The 21,427-nt window shown below is 41.4% G+C and overlaps 1 protein-coding gene across 2 annotated transcripts in view; it reads left to right on the forward strand.

Moving 5' to 3' along the window:
• The window catches only part of ephb1 (EPH receptor B1), a 166,624-nt gene that overhangs the window by 106,118 nt on the left and 39,079 nt on the right, over nucleotides 1–21,427 (forward strand). For both annotated transcript variants that reach the window (XM_006786547.3, XM_006786548.3), the window contains exon 6: nucleotides 14,072–14,196. In XM_006786547.3, the coding sequence (XP_006786610.1) occupies nucleotides 14,072–14,196 (125 nt within the window). The remainder of the gene's footprint in view (nucleotides 1–14,071; nucleotides 14,197–21,427) is intronic.

The following is a 21,427-nucleotide window of genomic DNA, read 5'->3' on the forward strand; positions in this document are numbered from 1 at the left end:
ACTGCCCCCGTTAAGACCATCATTCAAGCCTGGCCTGAATTTAGTCATATTTATCTATCTTGCCCACTGGATAATAGCTTTTACTGTATGTTGTTTAATTTAAAGATTAAGAAACTCTCTTTTGGATTTAGTTAAATACAATATGGCCACAGAGTTAAATATATATGGGCAGTAAAACCATAAATGTGTGGTGAATACTACACTGTGCTAGCCGTGTTCCCTCATTTATTCCATCCTAGGCAGTTAACTTGTACAAAGTGCTGCTAGCAAAGTGTTTTTGTTGGGTTTTTTATTCCAACTTTTTCAAATGTGGTAACTCTGTTCCCTGAATTGTTATGTGGGGCTTTAGTGAACACTTCATGAAATAAATATCCAAAAGCCTCTTGACTGGTGCTGTTTTATGGAGCTAATACCCAACATTTCTCTGATCTTACTAGCACAGCCTTCTTGACCTAGATTATGTGCCAACAATCCCTCAGACCACAGAACGCCAAGTATATCTACAAACAATCCTCCTCCACTTAGTTGCTGTTTGGAGAGCCATTTCCACAGAAATGCAAACACTACTATCCTGAGCCTTCTATGGGCAAGTCTGACTGGGCGAGTTGCATTTAAGATACTAAGATGTAGTGCAGTAGACTGAAATCCAAACAACCAGATGAATTAAAGAGAGCTGCCATCTGTGGGGTTCTAAAACCCAATGAGATGTTAGGCAAACATGTCCATGGAGACACTGCTCATTATGTCTTTTCAGTTTACAGCCTTTCCATTTGTTTTGGGGTGTTGCCTTGTTTCTTGTTGCTTTACACTCACTGTATAAGATTTAGGGTGTCTGAGAGCTTCATCATCTTAAACGGGTCTTGAGGCTCTCTCCAGTGTGCCATTTGTATTTCACTTAATGTCTGTTCCCATAACTGTTGGATCCTGTCCCTGGATCCAGAAAATGAGGTATTAGCTGCAGGCGGGAAAAAAAATAAAAGTGTCGGTTCTGATGCCACTGAGCCACCTTGTCAGTTCTGATGTCTCTATGTGATGTTTTAAGTAAGCATACGTTTGTGTTTCTGTGTGCGCTTGTTCTTGTGTGAAGTGGTATTTTCTTCTTTTTTTTCTTGTGTGTGTGGGCTTCATTTTTTTCTATGTTTGGAATCGTCCACGTATAATGTGATTTTAAAAATAATTCAAACCATGGTTCCTTGACAGAAATCCTTGGCGCTGAACTGATCCCTCTTTAAGATGTTCAAGAGAGGCCCATTACCATGTAGTCATGGCTGGCTTGGCCCTCTGAGCCCCTGATAATAAGGTGGAAGGCAGTCGAACCTATGCCTTTGACAGAGGCACGGCAACATAGGCTGCTTCCCTCATCTGAGACACTGAGTTGCTATTAAGAGGCTTCACAGTTCAGTAGCGTGGCAGCATCTTGAAAAACAAAACACGAGTGCACAAGGAACAACTTGTACATGTGGCAACGAATATGTTTATATGTATTTGTTTGCTTCCCCCCCCCCCCCCCCCCCCCCCTTTGCACAGAAGTGAAGGGGGCTGCGGTACAAGATCTGCTGACGAATTCTAGTATAACTTTCTGTTCTGTCATATACTAACTGAGGCAGAGCAGGAATTTCTAGCCGGGAATTCAAATGTGAATACGAGGAACTTGTATAGCCATCTCAGTCTGTTTCTAATGAGAAAAAGGCCACATTAGGAAGAAAGGAGACTGGAAACTTTTATTCTCATTTTGAGTTTGACCTTATAAAACAATTTGACTGCCTTGTACAAGATACAGAAAATAGCCTTTAACTAATAATTCAAAGGGAGCTTCACACTTTTTACACATTAACTTTACTTTGTTAGTCTGAGGCAGCACTTCTGACCTTGTGGAAACAGTTATGTAATCTCTACTATAGCTTTCGAGGGACTTTCCAAAGATGGATGATATACACCTTTTTTGTGGAAATGTACGATTTCAGATATTTTTCCAAGAAGACTAAAAGTCGCGGTATCTCTGCAGTAGTTTTGACCATTCCTGTTTAACATTAGAGTTATACCAACTTCATGCTGGAGGAATCACTGCGAAACCACAGCCTCAGCTTTGTGGCACACATGCAAAGTGGTGCTTCACCTCATCTATATTCTACAGTTGATTAGTTACAGAAAAAAAAATAAGCTTTTCATTCTTTCATCACTTTGTCTCGTGCTTCTGTCCCGGCCCATCTCTGTCCCTCCTTCTTTTCTCTCTCTCTTTCTGTCTAAGTCAGAAGCTTGGAGGCTTTGACTTTGATTAATGGTGAGCCGAGCTCTGCATTAAAAGCCAGGGGCTGCGAGTGAGGCCAGATAAAAGTGGAGCACAGGAGCAAGGGATGGGAAGGATGGAGGGGGGAGGGAGGAGTGCAGGACACAGTCACCAATCACTGTCACCATCATCGTCCCATGGTGACAGTGGGGGATGCAGTTGGTGGGGACAGCGGTGCTTCATTGGGCTGAACCTCACCCTCATATAGGCACGACACATTGTCTGTGACAGGCTCTTCACACGTAGCCTGGTAGGACCCACATACATGTGCACATGATTTTTTTTCCTGTTCTGCTTTTCTTCTCCGAGCACAGTCAGTATGTCCAGTGGGACACAGCTGTTTTAAAAAAAATTTTTCTCTCTCCTCTTCAGAGAGGGTAGTGGAAATGTATATTATAAGGGTACATGTTAATATCACAATATTCCAGTTGAGCTGATGTTTGAGTTCACTGAGAGTCTGTGTTGTGCTTTTGGGAAACAACAACTGCATTATGCGTGCTTATGCCAAACTAAATCGGTTAAAGGAGTAATAACAAGAACATCTCAGCTCTTGTACTGTATGAGTTCATCTGGCACTAGTTAATGAACATAAAAGGCTCTGATTGGATGTTGTTCCTCCAAATTGGCCATCAGTGACGCACAACACCTGAATCGCTGGGAAAAAAAGAAAAAAGAATTTCATTGTTTTTCTGTATGAATTTGGTTGGGACAAGGACTCAGGGCTCCCCTCTTCTTCTTTTTTTTCTTCTTTTTTTTGCTGCAGTAATTTCTGCGTGGAGTGCCCCTCCCTGGGGTCTGTCAGGAACAGTGTGTGCCTGTGGCCGGTAATTGATAATGCGGCCCAGGCAGCCCTAGCCCTGGTCAGTGGAGCGTGAACTAGCCTGAGAAGCAGAGAGGCTGAAGTGCACTGAGGTGAAGCTTAGCCCTTACACTCTCTGTCTAGGGTATAGGAGCAGGAAAGGCGGGGGCAGGAGGTGAGAGCCAAGAGAGGCAGACGGAACAAAATCCATTCACACTGACAGGATAAACAGAGCCTATTCATTTGTTCGACATTTACATTTTACGAAATTATCTGACATTCAAATCAAGAAATACTAACCCCAGTCGAAGCTGGAGAAGCTGTCGAATAACCTTGGTTTTCTTAGAAAACATGATTTACGTGCAAACACATGTAAAAAGGTCAGAGGGTTTTTTTTTCCCTACTATAACTTGAATGCTTATGTAAGAGTGAAGTACACAGAGAAGCAAAAGAAATGGAATAATCACCAAGGACTGTGATAAAAAAGATGACTTATTTGAGAGAGGGTGCCATTTGCTGCCTTTTGAACAGAGGAGTTATTCAGCAAGATGTGAGTGGAGACCAGGTGGAGTGATGACTAGGCCTCAGCGAGCAGGCCAAGAGCCAAGTGGCCGATAGGCGCACAATGTAGAGCATGGGCTTGTGTGGGGCTGTATTTATGCCTGAAAACATGGGGGTGGGGATTTCTTTCCAGGACTATATGAAACACCAAGGCTTTGAACTTACATGAGCAGTAGGCAGAATATATTTTATAATCAAAGTCGCTTGTGTCTTCACAAATTGGCTTGATGAGTAACTCTGGTTTAATTCATCCTTTAACTTTTAATTAGAGTCCATTATAGCAGCTTGAATTACTTTATGATGATGGAGTTAAATCTGGGGCTTATTTATGTATGTCATTACAGAAACTGATTTGTGCATTAAAGCTAAGCAGTCTAATTTTTTATTGAATAATTTGTGCTGCTTTTGTTTAAAAAGAAAAGTTTCCTCCTGGATCACAGATTGATGCATTTTACAGAAATAAGAAAACACATCCTGGTGCATCATTTATTAAGAGTCTGACGCTCAGCAGCTCCAAAGTTGTGAAAGAACAACTACATGTTTGGTCAAAATAAAGTTTTAAGTTGTGTCTTAACTTTCTGATCTTTTGTGTTATTTCTGTGCAAATGAATGCAACTTTACAGCTTAAACAGATTTACTGTATCTACAATGTGATATATGGATGTGCAAAGTAAAATGCAGCATATGCTCACTGTTTCACTTTGCAGCACAGGCTTCAGTTACTGCAGCCTTGTGATTTGTGCCGTAGTCCTTGCGGCACTCTCTGCAGCACAAAGGCAGCTAAATAAAGAGGGCTCTGCTTCTTATTGCTGCTTTGATGCCAAATCCAGCTGAAACAAAATGTGATTATTACATATATGTTATTATATCATAATTCTCCGCATGTTACAAATTGAAATATTAAACTTTGTGGCCTCAGTGTCCAAGCACAGCTCTGATTGATCGTGTCACAGGTAATAGCCTATCAGCAGCTCCATTGCCACATGACTGATCTGTCCCATTACAGCACAAGTAATCAAATCTTTACCGTTTTCTTTTAATCCTCCCCTAATTTCTGATTCAGACTTCTGTGTGGAGCCTTTATAGAGCCTATGACATAACTTACATGGTCGCAGACATGGTTGGCTACATTTATGCGTGTGTATGGTTACACATTAATCACCGTGCTGGAAGCGTATAGAAAAAACACGAAATGTTGGGACATTTTTTCCCCCTCTGGGTATCCGGTCTTAATAGGAGGATTCAATGGCGCTACACTGGCCAATTACAATAGTTACAGGTCACATCGACCTGACGTGTATTTACATTTCTCGAGAGGTGCGTGTCAGGTTATGTGGAAGGTTAGTGTTAAAAAGGGTTTCTGCTTGCGACGTAGGTTTCCCGCAGAAGTCTAAATCAGACATATCTGGCATGAAAAGACATTGTGGTAGCCTTTGGCTTGATTCTTTGAGCTATTCTTTCCATCTGTTACCAGGCAGAAGCACAATGAGACTCTTCTGTCCTGTCTTTCTTGAAACCTGAAGTAGTATTTCATTTTGCTCTGGGCTCGTTTGTTTTTTTTTTCCACACAGAATTCCAGACCTTTGGAAAGTAAGCTCCAGCCAGAGGAAGGCAAAATGGGTCCCATGTGGACCAAAAGAAAGAAAACCCCCAAAGCTTACAGTCAATGTGACACTGTTTGTGATATTTAAAGTCTTAATGGGATTACATACATTAATACTACAAACAGGAGTAAGAAAAATCAAAAGTAGCTTAGATACTGCGGTCAGCAACAACACGACACAGATTCGCTAAATAACAGCAGTGACAAAAATAGTAAAAGAAGTAATACTAAGCAGTAAGACAGCCTGAGGGACACCGCATCAGCATGTGACACCTTTTTTATTTTAAACGGTAAAAATAGGATTCAATTTAATTTCAGTTCAATTCATTTTACTTCACACTTGTAGTCCATATAGATTAAAAACATGCTTGCAGCTGATCAGATCCCGCTCTGGTTCACACAGAGGTCTTATCTTGAATTAAAAAAAAAAGTCTTCTTAGACTTTCATCTAACTTAAATTCAAATATATGACACAGAGTTGTAAGATATAACACAGCACGCAAACATAAGCGCAGGCACATCGGCATGCACACACAGCGCAAGTTTTTATCAAGTTTTATTTATAATACAATCTCCGAGCAACATGTGAAGCATGAAGAGGAGCACAGATGATAGCGGTATGACAGTTGCAGAGGGCAAAAAAATATGAGATGAGCAGGAAATTGCTTACTGTCGGGGTTAATTGACAGCCCGTGTGTGTGCGTTCAGGTGTACTTGGACTGAAGGATGGAATATACGGTGGAGCTGGGTCAAAACAATCACGGTACTACAGTGATTTGATTTTAAAGGGTTTCATTACATGAAAAAGATGCAGTTCATATGCAAACAGGGGCATTGCTTGTATTGACTCCGTCTTGAATATACTGGCTGGGTGCAAAGCTTGCTTTTTTCCCTTTCTGCTCTATAATTTGGTTCACTGGGACATCACTGATACTGATATCACTAATAATAGAGTATACTGTTGCAAGTGAAAACAACAACAAAAACCCCCAAATCTTTTGGAATTACCAAGATGTCTGCATTTATTAATCATAATATGAAATGCACGAGTTTCGTATTTATTTACACAGTTGAGCAGAAGATACAAATACTGTTATGCATGATAGGAAAGAAGCCAGTAAGGGTTTTACAGACCTCACCTTTTCAAATGCAACAAGCAAGTGTACAAGAAATCAAACAAACACAATCTATTTGTATATAACTCAACTAAATGAAAAACTCATAAATTGTGTGACAAAGTGGCTAGGAGAGAAGTCATTTGCCATTTGTCACTTGTGTATGTTGTTATTCTGTGTTCTGTTATCTTATAGTTTATCATAATGCTTTAATGTAAACACAGCACATGTAGCCTTGGCTCTACATACTATCCCGGGTCTGTTTGTGGTAGCATTGGTTATATTCATTTCATCTGTGCAAATGTACTTAAAGCTAAATGTCACTTCGTCATTAATTGATTTGAATCTTTCATTTGTTTATGTAGTTTGCTTATACTTACCATTGTGTGTTCCTCTGGACAGGTCCTATGTGTAAAACGGGTATGTGGGAATGGCCGCCCCAGTACTTCCTGATTTTATAGGATATGTCACTGATCATGTCAATTGGGTGTAACCAAATGAAGGGGTGTTTCTTTTGTGTAAAATTGTTTATTTCATTTAAAATAACCTCATGAGTCAGTAAGTGGAGAGATTGACTTTTCAAACTGTTTAGTTGGGTGAATGAGTTTGTTGGGTGGAAGGGTTATTTTATTTCTGTTTCTTTGGACTAGACTGTGTTATTTAGTCTACCCTGTTTTCCCAATGGTGGAGGTTAATGAGATCCAGGTGTGAGCAGAATTTTATATAAAGCAGGTGAGATTTTGACTGAGAGGTTCTTATGTTTTGTGAAATAATTGTTGAAAGGCGACGCCAGAAAATAAAGAATACTTAAAAGAAACTTGAATAGTCTGCAGATGCTGTCTTCCTATCACCTTCCATGCTGCTTATGTCACGCTACTTCACAAATGGTGGCAGCAGTGGCTCCAGGCCAATAGGTGATAACAATGCAGAAATCTACCAAGTCAAGGAAACCTCAAGGGCCAACAGATTTTCCCCCAGAGGAGGCCCAAGATGATGGCCACCTGCCAGAAGCTACGGGTGAGCACAGCACGGAAGTACAAAGTCTCTCAGAGCTCTCAACTTTATTAAAAGGCCTGATGCAACAGCATGCTGACCGTGAGACAAAATGGGACCAGGACAGACAACGCCAGGATGAACGGTGGCGTAGAATGCAACACCAGTTCAGCCAACTGCAACAGGAGGTCCAGTCGGAGCGCCGGGAGCATCAGATGCTGTTGGAAGGTGCAGTAGCTGATTCCGGCACGCCTCTGAGCCCCTCAGTGCGGCAAAAGGTGCAGCAACCTGTTCAACAGAGAGGAAACCCCCCTGAGTCTTCCACAGCACCACAGTCATCCAATCTGGGCAGAGTAAGCGGCTGGAAAGGCCCGAAGATGCAGCCCTATGGTGAGGATGAAGATATTGAACATTATTTAACCACTTTTGAGAGGATTGCAACAGGATGTCAGTGGCCACAAGAAGAATGGGCACTGCATCTGGCTCCACTTCTTAGTGGTAAAGCACGTGCGGCATATGTTGCTATGGACACTGAAGAGACAATGGACTATGATAAAGTAAAAACCGCCGTTCTTGAAATATTTGAAATAAGCGCTGAGACTTACCGAATCAGATTCCGCAACATGACGGTGAAGGACGATGAGACACCCAAAGAGCTGCGAACATGCCTTAAAGACCTATATGAAAAGTGGATGCTTCCAAAGGAGAAGACAAAGAACCAAATAGGAGATGTCATAGTGATGGAGCAGTTTCTCAGAGTTCTTAACCCAGAGCTGAGGACCTGGGTGAAAGAGCGCAACCCCACCACTTCAAAAGAAGCTGCAGAGATGGCAGAGGCTTTTCTTGCAGCCCGACGATCACAAAAAGGGTACATGGTAGGAAAACTCAGTTCAGCCCCTGTATTTGTGGGTAAGTCAGGGGGTGGGAATGGGTACAGAGCTAAAAGCCCTAAACAAAATTTCCCAATCACTAGCAGTAGCCGTGCTAGAGAAGTAAGGCAGAGAGGCCCGTTGGTGTGTCATGCCTGTGGTCAAGCAGGTCACTTTAAGGCAGATTGCCCAGGTCAGCAAGTCAGTAAGACTTACATGTGTCTTTCACCACAGTGTTTTGACTTGCTAGAGGAAGAAACTGAGTCTCTCATACCCTCCAGTGATCAGGAGCACACTATCTGTGTTTTCATTGAGGGAAAACCGTGTGTTGCCCTCTTGGATTCAGGCAGTAGCCGCACACTTGTTAGACAAGATTGTCTCCCTAGCGACACCACATTTTGTGGTAAAGTGAAAGTCTGGTGTGTTCATGGTGATAATGTTGATTATCCTATTGCCAACGTTTGCCTTCAAGTTAATGAAAAGGAGTATGTACTTACAGTTGGAGTAATTGATAAACTTCCCTACCAGATTGTGTTGGGCCGGGACATGCCAATTCTTGGGGAGTTATTGGCAAAGACAGAGAAGGACAGAGAAGAGAAGAATCTGCATGTTCCATGTGAAGGTCTGCTAGTAGTCACTAGGTCTGGTAATAAAGCTTCTCATTCTGAGCTAGGTTTGAGTGAGTTGCCCTATGCAGACAGTGAAATGCCAGATATTGACAGACTCTGTAGGCCGCATATAAAGAAAAGTAAAATGCAGAGAAGACAGGAAAAAGTGAGGGGGACAGAAATTGCTGAGTCGCTTCCTGAACCAGAGATTGATGAGCTCTTGGTTGTCCCGAGCAATATTGTCCAACTCCAAAGGGAGGACCCCTCTCTAGCACCCCTGTTTGCTAAGAGCACCCAAGAATCAGCACAGATTACAGACAGAGTACGGGAAGTATTCATTGTTAAGAACGAACGACTATATCGTCGTAGCAAAGTTGGTGACCAGTTGGTTGTTCCCAAAAGCTTAAGGCCTGTAGTCTTGCAGTTGGCTCATTCAGTTCCTTGGGCAGGCCATTTAGGACATCTTAAAACCTTTTCCAGAATGGTAACTCGTTTTTTTTGGCCACAGCAATTTTCAGACACTGTCCAATTTTGCAAATCATGTCCACAGTGTCAGTTGACAGCCCCGAGTAGGAAAGGTGACAGAGCCCCACTCATTCCTATGCCTGTGATAGACATCCCCTTTTCTCGTGTTGCCATGGATATTGTTGGCCCATTGGAGAGAAGTAGTTCAGGGCATAGGTACATTCTAGTGATCTGTGATTATGCAACAAGGTATCCAGAAGCTTTCCCATTGAGAAGGGTCAAAGCCCGCCAAATAGCTAATTGTCTGATACAGATGTTTTCAAGGGTGGGTATTCCCAAAGAAATCTTGACAGACCAAGGCTCAAACTTCACTTCCAACCTGTTGAAGGAAGTCTACAAACTTCTGGGAATTACCGGAATCAAAACGAGCCCTTATCATCCACAAACTGATGGACTTGTTGAGAGGTTTAATAAAACCCTGAAATCAATGCTGAGGAGGTTCGTAAGAGAATCAGGAAAAGACTGGGACCAATGGCTTCCATTTTTGCTTTTCGCCTATAGAGAGGTACCACAAGCATCAACTGGATTTTCTCCATTTCAGCTCTTGTATGGCCATAATGTCAGAGGGCCACTGGATGTACTTAGGGAAGCTTGGGAGGAAGCTAGCCCTGAAAAACAGTGCTCTTCCCTCTCTTATGTGTTGAAAATGAGGGACAAGCTTGAACAGTTTCAGGAACTGGCTCATTTTCACCTAGTAAGTGCCCAGCAACGTCAAAAACAGAACTATGATAAGACTGCTCGCAGGAGGGCCTTTAAAGAAGGACAAAAAGTGTTGCTGCTTTTGCCAACCACTGAAAGCAGTCTCTTAGCCAAATGGCAGGGGCCATTTGTGATAAACAGGAGGGTTGGCCCTGTCACTTATGAGCTCAATATGCCAGATCGTCGTAAAAAACACCAGGTGTTTCATGTCAACATGTTGAGGGAGTGGATTGAGAAGCCAGAACAATCACTTCAGTTGTGGGCTCGTGTTGTACTGCAGGAAGAAGAGCCTCAAGAGCAATTCTTTCCCACCAGTGCTGAAGAAGAGCTATTTCCGGATTTGAGCCATCTATCACCAGAACTGCAGGAGGAGCTCGCGGCCATAATGCCACAAGAGCTTTTCAGCACAAAGCCAGGCTACACCCATCTTATTCAGCATGACATACGCCTGCGTTGTCCGAATCAACCACCCATCAGGGATACCACTTCCAGAGTTCCAGCAAAGCTAATGCCAGCATTGAAACAGGAGGTGGAAGAAATGCTTGCAACGGGGATTATAGAGCCATCTAGAGGTGAGTGGTGTAGCCCTGTGGTACTCGTCCCCAAGAAAAATGATGCAAGACAGAGATTTTGTGTTGACTTCTCAAAACTTAATGCTGTCTCTGTTTTTGATGCATATCCTATGCCAAGAGTGGATGAATTGATTGAGCGCTTGGGTAATGCTAAGTACCTCACAACACTCGACCTTTGTAAAGGTTATTGGCAAGTCCCCCTAACAGAGTCCTCAAGGGATTTAACTACATTCAGGGTTCCCAGCGGACTTTATCGTTTCAGAACTATGCCTTTCGGACTACATGGAGCTCCAGCCACGTTCCAGAGGCTGGTGGACTTGGTTCTGAAAGGAGCTGATGGCTATGCAGCAGCGTATATTGACGACATTGTGGTATTCAGCGAGACATGGGAGGACCATGTGAAACATTTGGCTGATGTCCTGCAACGCATCAGAACAGCTGGACTAGTCATCAACCCTGGAAAGTGTCACATTGCACAGACCGAGGTGGAGTACCTGGGATACGTCATTGGGGGTGGGGTCATCCGCCCTCAGGTGAGTAAGGTCGAGAACCTTGCCTCTTGTCCTCCTCCAACTACAAAGAAAAAGTTGAGATCCTTCCTGGGTTTAGCTGGCTGGTATCGTCGTTTCATCCCCAATTTCTCTACCAGATCAGCTATTCTTAGTGATTTGACTCGCAAATCATGCCCCAACAAAATTAAATGGACTCCAGAGTGTGAGGCTGCATTCATGGATTTGAAAAACTGTTTGTGTAATGAGCCTGTGTTGCAGTGTCCGGACTTTACGTGCCCATTTATTGTACAGACTGATGCTTCAGGAGTTGGGCTGGGAGCTGTGTTGCTGCAAGGTGATGGAGAGGACCAAAGACCTGTGCAGTACATAAGCCGTAAGCTCTTCCCCAGAGAAATGAAGTATTCCACAATTGAAAAAGAAGCTTTGGCAATAAAATGGGCTCTGGACACTCTGAAATACTATCTACTGGGAGGTGAATTTGTGCTTGAAACCGATCATCGAGCTTTGCAGTGGATGAGCAGAATGAGAGACACCAACGCAAGAATCACGAGGTGGTATCTTTCACTGCAGCCATATTGTTTTAAGATTCAGTATAGAGCAGGTAAAAAGAATGTTGTGGCAGACTTCCTTTCCCGTTCCTATGAGGAGTAACAGACTTAAGGGGGGGGGAATGTGACAAAGTGGCTAGGAGAGAAGTCATTTGCCATTTGTCACTTGTGTATGTTGTTATTCTGTGTTCTGTTATCTTATAGTTTATCATAATGCTTTAATGTAAACACAGCACATGTAGCCTTGGCTCTACATACTATCCCGGGTCTGTTTGTGGTAGCATTGGTTATATTCATTTCATCTGTGCAAATGTACTTAAAGCTAAATGTCACTTCGTCATTAATTGATTTGAATCTTTCATTTGTTTATGTAGTTTGCTTATACTTACCATTGTGTGTTCCTCTGGACAGGTCCTATGTGTAAAACGGGTATGTGGGAATGGCCGCCCCAGTACTTCCTGATTTTATAGGATATGTCACTGATCATGTCAATTGGGTGTAACCAAATGAAGGGGTGTTTCTTTTGTGTAAAATTGTTTATTTCATTTAAAATAACCTCATGAGTCAGTAAGTGGAGAGATTGACTTTTCAAACTGTTTAGTTGGGTGAATGAGTTTGTTGGGTGGAAGGGTTATTTTATTTCTGTTTCTTTGGACTAGACTGTGTTATTTAGTCTACCCTGTTTTCCCAATGGTGGAGGTTAATGAGATCCAGGTGTGAGCAGAATTTTATATAAAGCAGGTGAGATTTTGACTGAGAGGTTCTTATGTTTTGTGAAATAATTGTTGAAAGGCGACGCCAGAAAATAAAGAATACTTAAAAGAAACTTGAATAGTCTGCAGATGCTGTCTTCCTATCACCTTCCATGCTGCTTATGTCACGCTACTTCACAAATTGTCCCAAGACTTTTTCTTTAATAACACAAACACTGATTAAATGAATAATATAAAATGCAAAGTGATTTCTACTGGATCTATTTTCAGTATTTATTATGTTGGACGTAACAGCTGCTTATGCAGAAAATGCACAATTTCCCTCGAAGCTGATGGTTTTGTAATGACCAGATTTTGATCAGTCAATGTTTTTTTACTCAAAACTCACTGAATGAAAACATCTGGCTTTAAATTCATTGCTGTGGGGTCACATACTTTACGACTTACTCATTTATAATAATGGTTCAATCTCCTGAATGAATAAGTGACCAAGTATGATAATTTTGTCTCATCAGTTTAATGATTTTAAGCCTTAAGTGCTTTTTTCTTTAAAGGCAAAAGTAATAACGTGTATTTACAGTGTTATCACTGTAATATGCCCCTGAATTAATGTAAAAATATTTTTACAGAACATAAGATTGATCAGTATAAAAATGTGCAATATTTTCATTTTTTTTTGATGACCCAAAGGTAGCAAAGACACTCAGTGTCTGTTTTATTTAGTTTTACTACCTATACTCTCACTGAATTTTCAGGAAAAAAAATTGTTTATGAAATTTAATAATGACAGAAATGAAAACAAGTTGATATTTAAGTTTTTAAGTCTAAGTTAACACAACTGTGTGAATGAGTAGTCGTGAAAGAAAAGGGAGAACTGATCCAGTGCATCCTGTAGAGGCTACACTCATGCTCCTGAATTCTCTGCCCATCAGTGGACAAAATCTAACACAATGGTAGCGGGACACTTGCCAGGCTCATGGTGATGGTCCATTCTGGTAGCCAGAGTCCTGCTCGCTCGGCCCAAGTCCACGCCCACAAATCTCGGCCAAAATTGGCAGATCTGTTTTGGCTAAAGCCAGTTTATATTTGGTCCTGCGGTGCCAGAATATGGCAGAGAGCAGGCCTAATCGCTCTAACTCAGCTGCTTACCTGCTTACTAATGAGAGAGGCAGTTGCACTGTTTAAGCCGCTCGGACTCTGAGAAGCATACTGATGGTGAAATAGTTCCGTTTGTATTTGTGCAGCAGCGTGATTTTTTTTTTTTTTGCACATGTACAGAATTCAAAAGTGCACTATTTTTTAAAACATAGACCATCATGTTTGAAAGTATTTGGATTGAATTATTGAACTAAATGCACCAAAGCAAATCCCTTAGAGAAAGCGCTCTGCATTTGAAGCCACATTTTCTAGCTTCACCTCCAGGTTTCATGAAATTGAGCCTTGAGGACAGACAAACATGCACAGAACTGAGCAATTCAGCTGTTTAGTCAGACTTACAACCCAGAGTTGCTACCCTTGCTCACCAATCTGTTTAATTATCTTGAATTTGAGTGTTTTTGAATAACCACCTACAACCAACAAACACTTGTGGGCGAGAAAAATGTGTAATTAAAGCCAGTTATTATAGAAATGCACTAATTTTGTGTTACTCGTTCTGTCTCCTCCAGCTCCTTCAATAGTTCCCATCATGCACCAAATCAGCTCCACCATGAATAGCTTCACACTCTCATGGCCTCAACCAGAACAGCCAAATGGCATCATCCTCGACTACGAGCTGCGCTACTATGAAAAGGTAAGTGTGTGTGTGTGTTTCTGTAATGGCTGAAGTTCTTTTACTCGTGTCGCCTACTCTGCATATTCAACTGCATATAAATCCGCCCAAAAACGAAAGCTCTCCTTGATATCTCTGAGCTGAGTCCCCCTGGGTTGATAATATGTTCTTTCGCTGTGTTCACTCTGCCTCTCCCACTGTTCTTTGGTTTCGGCTGCTGATGAAGCGAATAGTTTGACCTCTGCTCCAGGCCCACTCTGCGTAGTGCAGCAACCTGTCCCACTGTGAAAATGCATTGCATCTGGAGGGAGTCACATCGACCCGTCTGCTCACACACAATACGTCTGCTTTATTAAGTCGCCAGTCCTACCCCATGGAGCCTATGCTGCACAAGTATTGACCTGTAGGCTTTTCCCAAGGCCTTGAACATAATGATACTGAGAGATTGGAGACTTTAGCTTTTTTGTTTGGGTCCTTGTTTGTCCTCCTCAAGCTGATCGATGGATATAGCAAAGTTGGTTGTGCAGTTTGTTTTTTTTTCTCTCCAGTCCTTGTCATCCTAAGCTAAGATTTGGTGCACCTTCACTCATGTTCTGCTTTTCAAATAAAAGATAAAAAATCAATATAGTTTTATCAATTTTTTTTTTTTAATTCTTTTTGTGTTGAGTTATTTACTTCGCACAAACTCATTTTGGCTAAGGCTTTGCGATCAATATTCACAATCCCACCTTAGAATAGTTTTGTCACATTTAGCATTTTCTATCAGAGAGAACAACAATCGTGTTTTTAAATAGTGTTTGCAGTTGGAAACTCAGTTATCCAATATTAGCTGCGGCGCTTGCTGTTTTCCCCTCTGGCATTGCACAGGTCATGAAATTGAATCTGATTGCGATGGCCCTGAGAAACCTTATCTGCCAGACAGCTTAGTGTCGTGTAAATAACACTTATACAGCCCCCCTCCATTAGCTCATGAATATCAATGAAACCTAATCCTATTGATGTTTATGCAGTGCATCCTCACACAAATAGACGAGCACTGCGTAATCACAAATTAGTGAATTAACAAGGACAAGGTTGCTAATTGTACTGGGATAGCTCAGGTGACAGAGAGGTTGTACTCGACCCTGTCTGACTCAGTCTTAATGCACCTACATATACCCCTATGTTTTTGTGTCTATCTGGAAAAATACTTCCCCGTGTGACTCTGAGTAAGACACAGAAGGAGAGTCAGAGTGATTGCTTTGTGACACACTGGGCTGTGAAGATGAGATTTCCACTACGGTGGTCCTCTTCTGACAAGCTGTATTTTGGATCTGACGCGGCTTTTTATAGGTTCTGAACAGACACTTCTTCAGCCAGCCGTGGCTGTCCAAAGTGTCAGTGTAGATGTGTTTTTATGCCTGATTAAGCACCAACCAACCAACCAAAAGTGCAGGTGGTTGAAGTTTTCGCCAAAAGAATCAAATGAAGCTAAATGGATTGAAGTGTAATTTCCCAGCCTGTTAAATTTCCCTATGCACATAAGTGCGTAATGCCATGTAGATTCTCTCTGTCACAAACCTTGGCGTGGCTTTCTCGTGTGTTTATCTTCCTTGCTTTCTTGCCCATTCTGCTGTAAAGTGATGACGTGGCCTTTTGAATATGAGAGTAGTCACACTGTTATGGTTATGGAGTTGATTTTCTCAGTGTGCCTGCCACAGTCAGCTAGTCCTTAGCACAGCAAAGCGTGAGCTGTCCTTCTGCAAACTCCATCTCCCTGGGAGCCACATATACTCACTGACAATGGCAAGTTCTCTAACAGCATGGCATTGTCACATTTTGTGTTGAGTAATACTTCAGGTTGTTCATAAAGGAATGATCTACTTCTCTTACAACCTTGTCATAGTACTTGTTCGATACAAGTTTAGTTCTTGTACGCAGGTTTGATTGTTTGTTGTTTTGTTTTTTCTGTGACAGTGCAATACAGAATCTCATATGCAACAGTGATTGGACTGGTTCTTGATCATTTTTAAAGGGAGATATACATGCAAGGAAAAGTACATGCTCTGTGATGTTGTCTGCTGAGCCACCAGGACACCCTCTGGGGCCATAAAAAACATTGGTTCATAAGGTTGTCTGCTAGAGCTACAGGACTCAGGCTTAAAGCATGTCTGCTTTAAGTCACTCGCTGGAACTGCTAAAAAATGTAGTCATGCAGTCAGTGAAGCAGAATGTTTGCACAGATCTTTGGGTATTTCCTTCTTTATTTTTATTTTAAAATAACTGCTTTTGGGAAAGAAATGTCTCAATTGCACCCATGTCCCATATACAATACTGTGAAAAAGTTTCGAGCCACATTATTCTAAAATTAAAATGTTTTTGAGCTTTAGAAATAAGTGGCAGCTTTTTCACTCGTTTCCAGTACCGGTACTTGTACCTGACAATTTTCTGAGGAATGTTTTTGTTTGTTTGTTTAAGCTACTCGACACTGACCTGTGAATCATTCAAGCATAAAAAGGGCAACTAACTCAAGGGATGAACCCGTGTTGTGTTTACACATAACAGACAACTTAGCAAAGAACCAATTTTTAAATTGCTAGCAGCGCTTCGTCAAAAACATATAATTTGTTCCCGTTTCTTTAGTTGAATCTGCAAAAAGTGACAGTCTGACAGTGATTAAATATTTTTCGCATCAACAGGGTGATTCCCAGAGGTATTAACTGAAAAGTTGGCATATCTTGGCATGGTGCGCAGTTTATCTTTAAATATTCTGAGGAAAATGAACAAGTGCAGGACAAAAGAAGATGTAGCAGGCCTGAAAAACAAGCTGCAGCAGCTGAACAGTATCTGAAAATCACATTCTTAAAAAGTAGGAGGAAAAATTCAGGTGAAAGATGCATCTGGTCCTTCAGTTTATCCTTCTACTGTTTGCCGAGGTCTCATTAGAAATAGTCGGAGTGAGATGGTGGCTGTCAAGAAGCCATTCTTAGTGAAACGGGGAAACAAGGCTGAGTTGTGCCAGATTACACAAGAACTGGACTGAAAAACAGTAGTAACAGGTTTCATGGAGTGATGAATCCAGAGAAACTGAGTAGAAAGCTTTGCTAAGAGAGTTCAGGCTGTGTTGAAGCAGAAAGGTGCTCAAAAACTCTTCTTTATGCCTTATGAACTGTTTTTCCGTGTATGTTTGCACATTTCATTTAATGATAAGCAACATCACTAAATGAACAACTTCATATTTATAATTTCTGAAAATGTACTGCTATATAAAATGTTAACAGTAATGATAATCATAAAGCTGCAGAATAAGTCCAAATTTTCCATATATATTAGAACTGCAGTTTAAGCTGTAGCTGCATATATAAAGCTGTTGGAAATGACTGCATTTTGACAATTTCACTTGAAACCTCAAGAAAATGCTGGAGGCTGTTCTCTCAACAGGCTTCGCTCACTTCTTCAACCTACCTTCTCATTCCAGAGTAAGCGGTCTCAAGACTCTGTAAATTGGGAAGCAAGATTAAATGAGTCGAAGATTTGTAGAGAAAAAGTAGAATCGCATGCTCTCGTTCTCTCCATTTTTCTCAGACCCCTTTTCCTCTGGTTGCCTGAAAATTTGGGGAGGGTGGAAATAACGCAGCGTAGCGGAGGTCAGGCCCTCCATTAGGGCTGGAGCGGAGCAGCCACCGGCTCTGGTTACTGATTGCTCTGCTGGTGTCAGAGAGAGGGTGTGTGTGTGTGTGTGTGTGTGTGTGTGCGTGTGCCGGGATCTGTGTGTGAGCGAGTGTCAGTGTTTGTGTGTGGCGGCAGCAGTCCAGGTGTATCCATTCTGGATGACAGCAGTACTGTCATGCTACGGTGTGACAAATTCGAGAGCAAATGCAAGTTTTATGGCATGTCACTATGATCTGCAACATACTGACCATTAACACTTACAATTTTTTGGGGGGCAGTCTTACTGCAAATCTCACCTTACATATATTTAAAAGGTCCTCAGAAGAAGTAATTGGGAATGCATGTTATTCCTTTGTCTCAACTACAACACTTTTATGGACACACACACTAAAAAAAACTTTTCTTTTTCTTTTTTTCTTCTTTTTTTTCTCTCATTGGAACTTATGCAGCACTCCCTCAGTCCCACAGCAAGAGCGCACTCTCTTCTTTTCTCCCTCTTTGTTTGTCTCCCTACTCACTTACCGAAGCCTTCTTGTAGGTCTCCAGGTGAATGGAATGCATACAAAGAGAAAAAGAAAAGGTGCCTACAAAGAACAAGAAAAACTCAAAGAGCAAAAACAAATAGGTTTCCCTTGAAACTTACATTAGATAAATTGAATTTTCTTGCTTGTCTTTTACCATCCTCATTAGTGTTAAACATACAGCTCTGCAGATTTGCAATGAAAAACAAATGCAAGACCCTTTTTGTGTGGGGATAGAATTTGCTCTTACACTGGTTTAACTTCTTTACTTCACAAAATTATCAAGAGACATTGGGGGTCTTTAATGTCGTATTTTTATCACGACTATTTTACAATTTAAAAATAATTACCATTTTCCTTTTAGATTAGAATTCATGAGGCAGTGGTAATTATTTGCATTTGGAAATAAAAACTATCTACTCTCTGAGATTTAAATTGTTGCCCCCTACTAAAGTGGTTTTTCCCAACCTTAGGCAATACATTTTAATTGGGAACATTAATAGAAGAGGGTTTTTTCTTTCAAATATCAAAATGTTGTCTTATATACTCCCCATCTTTCTCTTTATGCGCGCGTGTGAGTGCACCCATGTGTGTGAGCTTTTCAATAAGACACATGGTACTACCAAGTTTGTCTCTGTGCCAAGGAGCCATGCTGTCCATTTTTGGTGTTTTTTTTGTTTTTGTTTTTGTTTTTAAAAACAAACAAACAAACTATGTGTACATTGAGAGGTGTCTATGTACACATAGTTTGTTTGTTTTTGCAGACCAAGTGAAGTGAAGTCAAATCAGGCTTTTTTTTTAATAGTCTTATATGACTATCACCTATAACAGACCCACAAGAGGAATAGTTTCGATTCAGAAAGTCACACAAAAATACAAATTTCCAGAAGTGAAAGGATGACAAGTGGCAGAGGAAAACTGGCACTAGAAGAGCAACTGGGTGTGTATTGGAATTTGAAAAAAAAGAAAGAAGTAACAGTCTCTTAATACCAATACAATTATAATTGCTCTGGTAGTAATACAATAATTCTAATAAACATAATAGATTCTCCATAAGAACTTCAATTAAAACATCCAAATAAATGCAGTGTCACTACTTTATGTTAGTCATGTAGGGGGCAGGTTATAATTAATAGACATGTGCTCGTGTATTAACAACAGTCTGGACAAGAAACATCAATAAAAATGAATCAAGTAAATCTGTGAACCATATTCATGAGAGAGAGTTGCCTCGCTAAGTGTGTTTCGGTGATTTTATTACATGTCATAGAGCCCAAACTTCCCATATTGCTTACTCTCTGTCACCCCTGGCAACGCTTTTGATTGGCTGCTCCGCCATCTGCCTTCCCACCTGCAACTTTGTCTTTATTTAGCAAGTATGGGTGTGGTCCTCCTAATCCTCATTTGACTGGCAGCAGGGGAGGACCTCTCATGCCTGGAAGTCCCTCCTGGCATGGGCTTTCATTGGTTATCTCCTAACCTGCTGGAGTGCCAAATGCCAGCTCATTTTAAGTAGCAGATGTGTGTGTGTGTGTGTGTGTGTGTGTGTGTGTGTGTGTGTGTGTGTGTGTGTGTGTGTGTCACATAATCCCCATTTGACAGGCAGCATGAAAGGGCCATTGCTAGCTGGGGCTCCCCCAAGGGATGCTCGCCCATTGGCGATTTGCCATCTGTCTGCTCACCTGTCCCCTATTCAAGCTCAGCAGATGGGGGTGTGATTCAGAGAAATTCACGATGACTGATAAGCAGGAATAGGCAAATCTTGACCCCAAGTGGTCCGCGTGCACTGAACCATATCTTGGACCAGATGAATAGGTGACAAGGGTTTCAGTCTCTCGTGGGGCTTCTTGTGTTTCGCACCTCTTTCAAATGCACAAGCTGCTCCTCTGAAGTCAAGTTCCACAAGTATTTGTATGCAGCACACTGGTGAAATGACAGTTTGTGTGATCTCATGTACAAAAGGTCTGCGAAATGATTAAACTCTCTAAACCAGTTACATCCAGCATTCCGTTTATAAATATCTCTTTTCTCTCAGAGATAGAGCGAAAGCCTGTTGGTGTGATGCTCTCCCATCCCTGGCCCAAACATTTGTCTTCATCAAGCTCAGAGTGTCCAATAAGAGTTAATGTGATTGCTCACATTATTATGTGGGGGGGCAGATTTCATAGCTGTGTTTACCTCGTCTGCTCAATGACAGAGCAACTGGAATGATTCAATTACACCAATAAGATTGGATAATGATTTTGATGTGGGTTCCTTCTGCCTCGAGTTTCTTATCGCTTCCTAACATCTCCCCCCTCCCTCTCTACCTTTATTTTTTTTTCTACTCCACAGTGTTGTCAATTTTTTTTCTCAAGTTTTCTCTGCATACTCGCACATGTTTTGGAAGTTTTTATTTAGCATTAAATGTGAGTTTAGTCATTACACTTAAGAAAAAGTTGCCTATATTTACACTGCACCACTAACTCAAGGGAAATTGGCCCCTTTGCATCGAGCTGCCCTTTTCCTTCTCTACCTCTGTCAGCATCTAGCTATCAGCAGCTTGCAGTGGTGGGGGTTGTGTAGGTGCAGTCTTATTTTCTGGCTGTCATATTCACTCTGGGTTATGGGAAGGTGACAGGCCATAGTCATTACTGATCCACAATAGCAGATACCTAAAGCAAGTCCCAGACTACACTGCAGCAGACTGCAGACTGCCTCTGTAAGAGTGAAAATATAGTAATGTGCAAAAATCTTCAGCCACCCGTCATTTCTTTATATTTTGCTCCCACTGACCAAAGTGCTACAAAATAAAAGTACGCAGAATAAATAAATAAATAAACATTTAAACAGAATTAATAAACAGAATTGATACTACAACGTAAAATAAAAGCATCAGTAGAATACAAGATAGGATTAAACATGAGTGAAACAAAAGGATAAAAAAAATAATAATATACAAACTGCGTTAAACGCCAAGCCGAAGACGTGGATCTTAAGAACGAATTTTAAAGATTAGCAGTGAAGAGGCCTGTCTAATAAGAAACAGCAATGAATTCCACAATTTGGGAGCTGCTATGGCAAAAGCCCTGTCCCCTCTG

This window comes from Neolamprologus brichardi, chromosome 18 (genome assembly GCF_056152115.1).
Source record: "Neolamprologus brichardi isolate AB-2024 chromosome 18, ASM5615211v1, whole genome shotgun sequence".
NCBI lineage: Eukaryota > Metazoa > Chordata > Actinopteri > Cichliformes > Cichlidae > Neolamprologus > Neolamprologus brichardi.